This window comes from Vombatus ursinus, unplaced genomic scaffold (assembly GCF_900497805.2).
Source record: "Vombatus ursinus unplaced genomic scaffold, bare-nosed wombat genome assembly UNPS02010320.1, whole genome shotgun sequence".
NCBI classification, from domain to species: Eukaryota; Metazoa; Chordata; class Mammalia; order Diprotodontia; family Vombatidae; genus Vombatus; species Vombatus ursinus.
The window spans coordinates 1140057-1151970 of NW_020950098.1; the positions used below are offsets into that span (position 1 = coordinate 1140057).

Below are 11914 nucleotides of genomic sequence, written 5' to 3' on the forward strand. Positions count from 1 at the left end.
ATGAACTCAAGAAGACTCATCTTTGTGAATTCATTTCTGATGTCAGACACTTACTAGCTGTGTGACTGTGGGCAAATCACTTAATCTTGTTTGCCTTAGTTTCCTCATCTGTAAAATGAGCTGGAGAGGGAAATGGCAGACCTGTCTGCCAAGAAAACCCCACATTGGGTCATGTAGAGTTGGACATGACTGAAACAACTAAACAACAATGACTTCTTAACTCTAGGTCCAGCGCTTTATCCATTGAGCCAAATAAAGGCCACTTGTGGGATTGATTCTCAATTTCCCACTTCTTCTGAGGTTTTCAGGCCCTCTTTAACAAATGCTATCTGCATTCTGGTTGCCTTCTCAGTTTCCGTGTGCTCCAAATACTGGGGAGATGAAGCCCATTACCAGGATTAAGACACTATTTTACAAGGTAAGCATCTCCATGATTGCCAATAGACTTTGTTTTGTCAGCATGAATCACTTCCAAATTTAACATAAAAACCTTATCTGCAGATTGGAAACAAGGGAGTCTTCAAAGCCATCAGTGAACTTGATATCCTTTTTCCCTGGATAAAAAATTACCTAGATGGCATTAAATAAGACACCACGGACATTATCTTTAAAATATACTGACAAGTACCAGTGGAATGAGTTTATAAAAGTACCTTTCTCTAATTTAATTGAAAATTTTTGTGTATGTGTGTGCACTTAGTATTGAGAGAAAGTTAGCTATGACAGCAATGGCCTGGGTAAATAAAGATTTGGAGATGTTATCATTTGCATCTTTCTGTAATCACTAACTGTGAAGGGTTTATAAAATTTATGTATTTTGTTTTTTTATTTTCCCCCAATTACACATAAAAACAATTTTCAACATTCATTTTCAAAATTTTGAACTCCAAATGAAGGTTTTTTTTTAAACAATTAACTTGTTTTACATTTTGAAAGTGCTATATAAACACAAATTTCATTGCAGGACTTTCATTTGAAGGCAAACATTGGAATAACCTTATTTCAGATTATGTGAAAAAGAAAACAACACACAGAGAAACTCCACACTCTAATATTAGATGGGTTTAAGAGGAGGGTAGCCAGCATTATTAACTCTTTTAGTGGAAAGTTGGTAAATGTGGCTAGCCTTCATGCTAGCATTCTAGTTAACAGAGCTGTTTTTAAAGCAAATAAATGTCTGCTTCTCTTCCACGGAGAGACGTCCATGACAACATGCTAGAATTTCAATATGATTATAAAGTTTAGCAAATAGTGTGATCATCAGGGGAGCTAATAATTCACTGGAGTATAATGGTTGCTTTCATAGATGGTTAAAATGATGCTAAAGATAACCAAAGCTTCTGCATTCTGCACAACTAACAGCTAAAGGAAATTCTGTTGTTGCAAACTTGAAGGACTGTGTGACCAAATTCTTTTTTTGTTTGTTCAGCCAAACTGCTTAATGTGTGTTTTTTAAGTGACACTGAATTCATGAAGACACATTTTCTGTAGAGTTACTATTGTTTCAATTTACATAACATCCTTAGTGGACAACATCCTTAGGACAATAGGCCTAAGGATGAGCATTGGCTGCCTCAAGGGCCTCAGGTGAAGCTTGTCTTTGGTAATCTTACATCATGCCTTTTCAACTTCTCTGGTGTTCTGGCATGTCCTCCCCTCTCCCCCATTCCAAGTGGAAGACCTCCTGATGCCTTCAGCCTGCCACTTCAACTGGGCCTGCCTGAGTGTCTCATACTCCAGACTTCTCCCTCCTCTCTTTTCCTCAGTTAAAACTCTCATTAGCTTAGCTAGATGTAGGCAATATGATCACTAGGGCTATGCTAACAGATTACATTTGTGCAATACTTGATGGTTATACTTTACATACTCTCTTTCATAACAACCCTGTGAAGTAGATAGCAACAAATATTTACAATTTACAATTTATAGATAAGAAAACTTAGAGTTTCTTAAACTCTAAGTTTTGTCTAAATTGGAGCAGGGTCAATAATAGAGGTGAATGAGATCTTATCAAATCCAAGGCTCTTTCTACTGCTCCAGTCAATATGTGGATTACCCATAAGTTTATGCTAGAGAGTATTCACATTTTAAATAAGGTGTTTGTTAACCCAAATGCAATCCTCCGGGAAGTTATAACCTAACCGCTACCTGGGTATCCCTGCCTCACTCGAATTAAATTCACATGTAAGTCAAGACATCACACTAATGAGGTCATTGGTCCTGTTTGAGAATGAAGGACTACCACCACCACCACCAATAACCTGGGTGTCAATGGTAGAAGCTGCCATTGGGAAAATTCTTGCCCTCATCAGCAAACTCAACTCCTGTCGCCCCAGATTACCTCATGGTTTCTGGCTATGGCTCCCAGGCAGTGATCAGAAAGACATTTTGCCTCTCCCCCACTCCTGACTCCCATTTTTTATTTTGGGTGGGACAAAGTGAATCACACAAGATGAACAAGTAGTGATGGGCTGTGATCCATATTACTGACCTCATTACGTTGTCTTTATTTCCAAAGCCACTCTTCTTTCAAACTTCTCTGTTACTGTGGAGGGCATCTCTTTCCTTTCAGCCACCCAGGTTCACAATCTCAGAACCATCTTTGATTCCTCTCCCTGTTCTCCCTCACCCACAGATCCAATACGTTGCCACATCTTGTGACATCTACCTCTATGACATCTCTCAAATCCAATTGCATTCTCTCACAGCCACCATTTAATAGTTCAAGCCCTTCTCACCTATTGCTTGGATTATTGCAATAATATCCTAATTGGCTTCCTTGCCTCAAGTCTTTCCCTTCTCTCCCTTGCTGCCAAAGTGATTTTCTTAAAGTGCGGCTCTGACCATATTACCACCCATCACCCCATTCAATATACTCCAGTGACTTCCATTCGATCTAGAAGCAAATAGTTTATCATCCTCATCTCAGCATTTTAAATTCCTATTCTTGTATAAATTTTCTAATTTGCATAATTATTAGTACAGTAGAACATATATATGTTATAAATAAGAAAACATACATGTATTTGGGATACATGCCACCAATTTTTTAATGTAATGTTTTGTGATTTAAAAAGTTTAGCCACCTCTGTTTTAGGCATTTCTTCCTCCATCTCTTTCCACTTCATCTTCTCTGAAGGGAGGAGTCATTTCCCTTCTGGTCTCTAGGAAGAGGGGAAAGGTTGGTGATGATACAAGTTAACCCTTGACAATTTATGAAGTAGCAAAAGTGGATCCCCAGCTCCTGTTCTCTCTTTAATACTTCATTACCTACTGATATCCTCTTCTCTAATTTGTGAGTAAAGGTTTTTAATACAATACAGTACAATACAACACAATTTACTGCAATGCAATACAACACAGCAGAACACAGTACAGCATGATATAATATTATACCATATAATATAATAGGAATTCATTTATTAAGTACCTACTGTGGGCAGAACACTGTTAGGTGCTATGAGAGAGCAAAATATAGATGCCATAATCCCAGCCCTCATGGAGCACACAGTGTACAATCAGAAATGATACCTGAATGGATGCCTGTAATACCCAATATTGCACAACAAGAGAGTGCATTAGATTTACAAATCACAGTTCTATGGTCTATCTGAGAAGAAATAATTTTGCCAACTGGGAAAATCAAGGAAGGTTCGGAGGAGAAGGTAGAATTGAATTTCAGCTTTAGAGAGTAAATAGAAATCCAAAAGGTGAAGAAAGAAAGGGAGTTCAATACAGATATGAAATCCTAATCCTGGCTAAAAAAAACTAACATTCATATTCTGTAGTTTGTTTCATCAGACTGATACATAACCCTTCTGAGGGAAAAAAAAGAAATGGATGATCTACATACTGACTATATAGCTAGAGAAATAATATCAGCAACACTATCTGTAAACATGTACAGAAAGGGTCCATGGAAATAGTGTAACTGGTCAAGTTAATGTAGACATTTAAAAAATGTTCAATAACAGATGTTTATAGTCTGCACAATCTTTTATTTTTGTTTTTGCTTATGCTCTTGAATATCGCTGGTGTTGCACAGTTAAGTTTATAATAAATTAAACCATTCTGTAATAAATTAAACCCATTCTTGAGGTTCAAAAGATAACAAGGCTATTAACTTTTCATTTGCATGAGAGGTGACTTAGAGTATTTGAAATGGCTCTTACAGGAAAGAGGTAGTGGGTACAACTAAAGTTGGAGAGAGGGATGGAGACTGATTTTGGTTTGATGTAGGTAGAGGAACTTTCCTATGTTCCTAATGATTCGAACTATGGAAATGTGTAATGGGCTATTTCTAAATGTTCACCCCTAGTGGTGTTCAAGTACAGGTTAGAGATCATTCCCCTTCTGGTATGGATTGGATTAGACAGTCCTTGAGGTCCATTCTAAATTCCAGATTGGAATAATTATGCAACGTTAGATAAGTTTTTATCCTGTGAGTCTTTGCTTTGTAGTGATAACATTCTTCCCTGTCATCCAATAGATGCCTGAATGTTTATTATTTTCACAAACAGTAATAGCTACCATTTATATAGCATTTTAAGATTTACACAACACCTTACATACCTTATTTAATTTTTTTAAATAAAAAACTATAGAGTTTTTTACAATATAATATAAAGATTACTGTTGTCAATCTACATTAGAGATTCTTAACTTTTTTTTTTTGGCATCATGGACCCCTTTGATGAAATGTAGGGACCCATTCTCAGAATAATGTGTGTAAATGCATAAAATAAAATGCTTCAAAGGAAACCAATCAGTTGGAATCATTATCAAAATATTTAAAAAATTCCAAATTCATGAACCTTAGTTTAAGAACTCCTAGTCTAAACCCATTCCAGAAATGGTACAAAATATTTCCAAGTAGAAAACATGGCTACACATTTATGATCCAATTTTTCTAAAGTTCAGAGAAGAGGAAGGAAGGAAATAAGCATTTATTAAGAGCCTATTATCTACTGTTCTGAGCACTTGAAAATATTACCTAATTTTATCCTCACAACAATCTTGGGAGGTAGGTTCTATTATTATCCTCACTTTACAGTTAAAGAAACTGAGGCAGAAAGAGGTTCAGTGACTTGCCCAGGGTCATACAGCTATAGTTAGTGGGGAAGAATTGGAGCTCAGGTCTTCCTGACTCCAAGTTCAGTTCTCTCTCCAACGTGACACTTATGGTGTTGGTTGGTTGGTCAGTTGTCCTTTATTCTCCAAGAGGACCAAAATGACATCACTATGTTGGGGTCAAGGTACAGTGTGTCTGACTGTGGCTGATCAGACCAATATGGGCTTGTAAGGCTGTACCACACATCAGGCACAAATAGTCCACATGAACTTTGGAGTGGTGCTTTCTCTAAATTTGCACGTCTCATCTTTCTTTTGAGTTACTGCAATTCTGCTTCTCTCATGTGCCATGCTAAGTGATCCTATGCCAGTGTTTCCCATGTCTCCCAACTAATTCCAAAGCTCTTCAAAGAGACCTTGAGAGTGTCATTGTATTCCTTTGTATGGGAAAGTGCAAGGAACACGGTAATACACCCCTAGATTTAGAGTTGTAAAATACCTTAAAGACCCTTAAGTTCAGTCCTCTCATTTTACAGAGGAACTGTAAGTGAGGGAAAGGGAAGTTGAAAGATTTGTTCCAGAAAGATTAGATTTAATCTTTTCACCTTGCTCCTTTACGTCAGTGATGTAAACAATAGTACTTGAGCCTTCATGTGTAGGGTTTTTTTTGTTTTTATTTTTGTTTTGTTTTGTGAGATATCCTGACATCAAAGTCTAGAACTATTTCAATTTCCGTTTTAAAAGAAACTTTCTTATTCACACTTCAGGTCTGGTGTGCACTGGTTTCTCCCTCATTCTTTGAGCCAAAAGAAGAACAAATGTAGAGATAGATAGAATGACTTGTCAATATCAGTGCAACCCCTTGCCCCATAGTGATTCTGCCAATGCCAGTGTTGAACTTATCCAGAGATGAGTACATTTGTTAAAGATTTTCTCTCTCTTTGCCTATCTCAGTATAAAAGCCCATAGCTCCTAACATCTGTGGGTCACCCAGAATTACATCTTTGTTTCCCTGTGCCAGTAATTTAGTATAAAATGCTTTTTTTTAAACTTTGGAATTAGAAGACCTGGGTTCATATCCACCTCTGATGCTTATTCTAAGAAATCTCTTAAAGTCCCTTAAACCTCCGTGGCCCTTGGTGGTCTCATCTGTAACAAATTAGGGGACTGAACTAGAAGCTACACGAGGTCCTCGACAGGTCTCTAATACTAGTCAGACCTAAAAAAATAAATTTAAGCTAGGAACCAAGGAAGGACAGTGAGGAGGACAGATTCCATGTCTTATACTCTTTTTGTATAAGTAAATGTCCCACTAGTGGCTTGTATGCTATTATTTCATTCAGTTCTAAATGCATATTAATTAAACACCTACTATGTACAAGGCACTGTTCTAGATGCTGGAAATATAAGGATGTACTTTGGGCTTTTGCATTATCTTTTTATGTTTGTGGGGATACAAGGACCCAGGCAGTTTCTACAGAGGGAGACAAGTGTAACAAAATATGAAAAATACTCCAGAAGAAGAGAGATCACTCTAGCGGAGAAAGGCTGGAAATTGTGCTGTCTTGGTATGCTCTGGGGTAGGAAATCACACAATAGAAGGAGGGGGATGGAGTGTGTATCCTGTGCTATCCAGGTTCAGCTTCCTCCCTTTCTTATACTGACCTTCAATTTAGACTTCCAGCTGGTAAATAAGAGGGTGCAAGGCTCTGGCTCCAGCCACTCACTGTATGTACAGCTAGAGACTTGAGTGGCAGGTGATTGTGATGACAGGAGAACGAGACAGAGGCTAGATGTCTTCTGCAGCAGATGAAAAGAAAAGAGATCCAAGGACAAGGTATCCCAAGAGGACTTTTAGAGGACTATTGGGCTAATTACTTGGGAGGAGACCCCCTTCCTTGTTTATTTGGTGCAGACCCCCTATTCCTTTATTCCTTTCCACAAGTTGTGGTCCTGTGTGGTTGAGAAGGTCTCCTCCCCACCCCAGCCATTCCTGAAGATACTAGAGGACAACCAGAAGGAGATTTAAGAGGTGGCTGGAGGTGGATATCTCCACATAGGAGCACTTGATCTACTTCCCAACACTTTATGTTAAATAAACTATTTAATAAAAAGTATTTTGTCTTTGAATCCATGAATGTGAAGGTCATGAACTCAAAGCAGGGAATCCAGCTGATGAGATTTGTAAGGATCATAGATTTTATACTTTAATATTTTAAATAATATTTTATTTCATGTTGTTTTTGTTCAGTCATTTCAGTTGTGTCCTATTCTTCGTGACCCCATTCGGGGTTGTTGGTTTGTTTTTTTTTTTTTTTTGGCAAAGATGCTGGAGTGGTTTGCCATTTTCTTCTCTAGCTCATTTTACAGAGGAGGAACTGAGGCAAACAGGGTTAAGCGACTTGCCTAGGGTCACACAGCTAGTGTTTGAGTACAGTTTTGAAGTCAGGTCTTCCTGACTCCAGTGCTGAGATCTATCTATTGAGCCATCTAGCTGCCCCTAGCTCATGCATGCACCCAATAGAGGGTGACTAATGAAGCTACTGGACTTCTGGCTCAAGTAGATTGCCACCTGGTGGACAAATAAGATAATTGTCCCTCATTGGATAATTAAGGCAGTAACATACTTCTTTCCTCCAGGCTTAAGGAAGACAGCAATTAAGGCAGAAAAGTCAATCTGGACTGCTTATACTGCACAAACTTTCACAGCTGTCACAAAGACAAAAATGAAACAGTCCTTGCCCTCAAGGAGGATACGTTTCATTTATTACACATATTAAGTTACTATCTAATAAGGCTTGTAATCAGTAGAAGGGGTATATAGCTATATCTCTGTTCTTTGAAATTCCTTAATTCAGTTAGTTTCAGTTAGTTCAGGAAAAGGTTTTAGTGAAAGAAAAAAGGGGAAGAGGGCCAGGGAAGCAGGTCAATTCTTGTGAAATTAATTTACCCAAGGTTAACACGACTAAACATGATTTCATCTAACGACACTTCATTGTCATTCCATCAAACTGCATTCTCCCCAGATCCACAGTTCTAATAGTATCTTGGTGAAATTTGTATCATTTCACACATGACAATATAATTCTGATGATGAGAGATTTTGACATCATAAGATCATAGATTTGGAAGAGGATGGAAACTCAGAGATTATGCAGTCCAAATCCTTTATTTTATATATGAGGAAACAAACCTTGACTCAGAATGGCTAAGTTCAAGGTCACACAAGTACGAAGGCATGAAAAAAAAGACATTTATTAAGCACTGTTCTAAGTATAGAAAAACAAAACAAATTCTGCTTTCAGGGAGCTTACACTTTAACTGGGAGATTAACGTAACACATATAAGAATTCAGCTACAGGGTTTATGGAAAGGTCCCAATATCCTAGGGGATTCATGGAGGGTTGGGAGGAGGAGCCATGGAAAGGTCCAGGAGTTTTTAGCATGAATCAGCAGATAAAATGACAGTGGCTTGGGGTCTAGTGGGCAGAGAAGCAGGCAGATAAGTCCTAGAGGATCTTGTTAATAATAATAATAATAATAATAATAATAGTTAGCATTTATAAAGCACCTACTATATGCCAGACACAGGAAAATCTCATAGGTCATTAAGTCCAGACTCTTCATTTTACAGATGAGGAAACTGAGGCCCAGGGAGGTTAGAATCCTGCTAAGAGATCTTGGCATCCAGGGAAAGCACATAATAATGAACGGGTGGAGATTCACATCATATAGGTAGTTAAAATTATAACCCATCTATCTACCTGTCAACAAAATAGTCTCTGAGAACAATCAGGTCTCTACAAAGACAGTAAGTTGTAATCACCTGCTGCCCATATGGGACTTAGTCTCTATGATGATCGGGGGAAAAGATGGATGCAGAATTCTAGCCACAAGTTTTGCCCACAAGTTTCAGATGGAGTGGTGGGACGAATCAATCAACAAACATTTATTAAGCACCTACTATATGCCAGGCAGTGTGCTAAGTGCTGGGGATACAAAAAGAGGCCAAAGACAGTTCCTGCCCTCAAGGAGCTTACAATCTAATGGAACCAGTAGATGGCCTCTATTGAAAAGGTCTGGATCAACATTTGGGAGAAGAGGAGATTTGCTGGTATCCTCCTGAAGGTCCAAGGAGCTGGAGCAGGACTTTTCCCAATCACAAAAGATCAAGCTATCAGCCATTTTAACCTAAATGTGACGGAACCCTTGATGTTCTTAAATATGCAGAGCACTCACTTGTGGAGTATTCTCCCTCCTTATCACCATTTCCTGGCTTTCCTTACTTTCTTCAAGTCTCAGCTAAAATTCTACCTTCTGCAAAGAAACCTTCTACAGCCACTTAAAACTGCCTTCTCTCTGAGAGTAACTCCAGTTTATCTTGTATGTCTATAGTTATTTGCCTGTTGCCTCCTCAGTTAGAATGGAAGCTTCTAGAAGGCATGGATGGTGTTTTTGCCTTTCTTTGTGTCCCCAACCCTTTTTGAAGTGCCCAACACATAGTAAGTGCTTAATAAATACTTGTTGAGGGGCAGCCAGGTGGTTCAGTGGGTAGAGCACTCAGGAGGACTTTAGACACATTATCTGTGTAACCCTGGGCAAGTCACTTAACCCCAATTGCCTCAAAACTAAAAAAAAGAATCAACAATAAATGCCTGTTGGTTGATTAATTGTCACGCATGTTATTTTTCTCACATAAACTTAAATTGTAAGCTCCTAAAGAAGGGTTGTTACATGGACATAATGAGACAATATTTGTCAAGCATTTAGCATAGTACCTGGCACATAGTAGGTGCTATATAAATGCTAGCTATTGTTATTGTTATTATTGTTGTTAATTAAAGGGCCTGTATCTTCTCTTACATTCTTCATAGTGCCCAGTAGATTATGGGTATTGTGAAGGATATAAATAGACTTAACAAATACTTGTTGATTTAATAAATACTTGAATTAGTTTAGTCAGATTTTTTTAAAAATTATTTTTAATTTATGAAATAAAACAGGCATTTCCTTAACATAATACAAGAAAAAAGATGATCATACATTAAACTGCAAATCTACTATGCATAACTTGCTACTCTTTTCAAATATGTAGCAAAACTATCATGTACATTTCTTTTTTTCCTTCCCCCCCCCCCCAGATTAAAAAAAATCTTAATAGCTAGCTACAGGTTACAGAGAGATAGAAGCTGTTATTGTGGGTAAGAAGTGGGAATGGGTAAAGAGGGGAAAAGTAACTTGGGAGAATCGGACACTTGCCAAGAAACATAGTTTTGTGTGGGATGCTGTGGGGGGAATATTGGGAGGAAGGAAGGACTATAGGATCTCAGATTTAGAGCAGGAAGGGATTTCAGAGATCATCTACTCCAGAGACCCTAAACCTTGTATCATGGACCCCTTTTTAAGTCTAGTGAAGCCTATAAATAATATTTTTAAATGTGTAAAATAAAATACGTAGTATTACCAAGGAAAACTAGTATATTGAAGTACAGTTATCAAAATATTTTTAAAAATCTAAGTTCATGGACCCCATGTTAAAAATCTCTGATCTAGTCTTAGCCCTTTGTTTTGTAGTTGAGAAAATGGAGGCCCGGAGAGTCACACAGTTGGTACATAGTAGAACCAAGATTCAAACCCAGGTTCTCTGGCTCCAAATCTAACACTCTTTTATTCCACCTTCCTCCGGGGCTTGGTAGAGATCGGAGGGCAGGGAAGGAGACCCAGGAAGTGTTAAAATGTCAAAGAAAGGGGATGCGGGAGAACCCTAAAGGTAGTTGTAACTACCGCCTCATTTTTGTTTTCTCTAGGGCCAGCACAGTTTAATTCACATAGTAGCTGAAGTTAAACAAAGTGTTAAAAAGCACAGATTCTGTCAATTGAATAACAGATCATTATAATTAGCGCCCTTCACAAAAAGCATGGCTTTGATGCCTCATCATGGTACGAAGATGATCCTGGGTTCTTAGAGGCTCTGTTAGCAGAGTATAGGGCCAATGGAGCACATACCAAATGGCAAAGTATTCGAGTATGGGTCTAATTACAAGGTATTAATTGTCCGGGGACCAGCCTAATTAGGATAGGTTTGTTACTGGTAATTCTGACACAAAGTAATGAATTTTATGTCCAAAGCTACATAGCTTCCTGGTATTTTGTGGTCATCTTCATTTCTGCTGTGATGAAAGAGGAGAACAGGGATCCCCAAAATGACATAGCTTTTAGACTCTCTACAAAAATTGGCAGCATTCTTAATGAAAGAAAAGTGTGATATAATGAATCTAGAGTCAGAGGCTCTCAGTCAGAGGTGTGTGTGTTTAGAAGTATATATGTATATGTATTTGTGTATGAATGTGTGTGTGTGTGTATGTAGAAGTTCACAATGTATATAAATATATAATCCACAATATATAAAATAAATAGGGCACCTAGGTGGCACAGTGGATAGAATGCAAGGCCTGGAGTCAGAAAGACTCATCTTCCTGAGTTCAAATCTGGCCTCAGATTTGTTTGACCCTGGGCAAATCACTTAACCCTGTTTGCCTCAGTTTCCTCATCCATAAAATGAGCTGGAGAAGGAAATGGCGAAGTACTCCAATCTCTTTGCCAGGAAAATCCCAAATGGGGTCACAAAGAGTCAGACATGACTGAAAAATGACTGAACAACAGCACAATATAAGATAAATATTTTATACATAATATACTATTTAAATATAAAATTGTATATCTGTATATATCTTTCCAATGCCTCCAAGGGGATCCCAGACAGAAAAAAAGGTTTAAGAACCTCTTGACTAAATAGACGACCTCTAGGATCTGTCCCAGCTCAAATGAACCTATGTTCTTTTTA

General features: G+C 38.0%; 1 protein-coding gene across 1 annotated transcript in view; it reads left to right on the top strand.

The window, feature by feature from the left end:
• Positions 1-588, top strand: part of IL26 (interleukin 26) — a 14286-nt gene extending 13698 nt beyond the window's left edge. The window contains exons 4-5 of the mRNA XM_027854183.1: positions 353-418; positions 502-588. Coding sequence (XP_027709984.1) covers positions 353-418; positions 502-588 — 153 coding nt within the window. The remainder of the gene's footprint in view (positions 1-352; positions 419-501) is intronic.
• Positions 589-11914: the final 11326 nt, after the last annotated feature.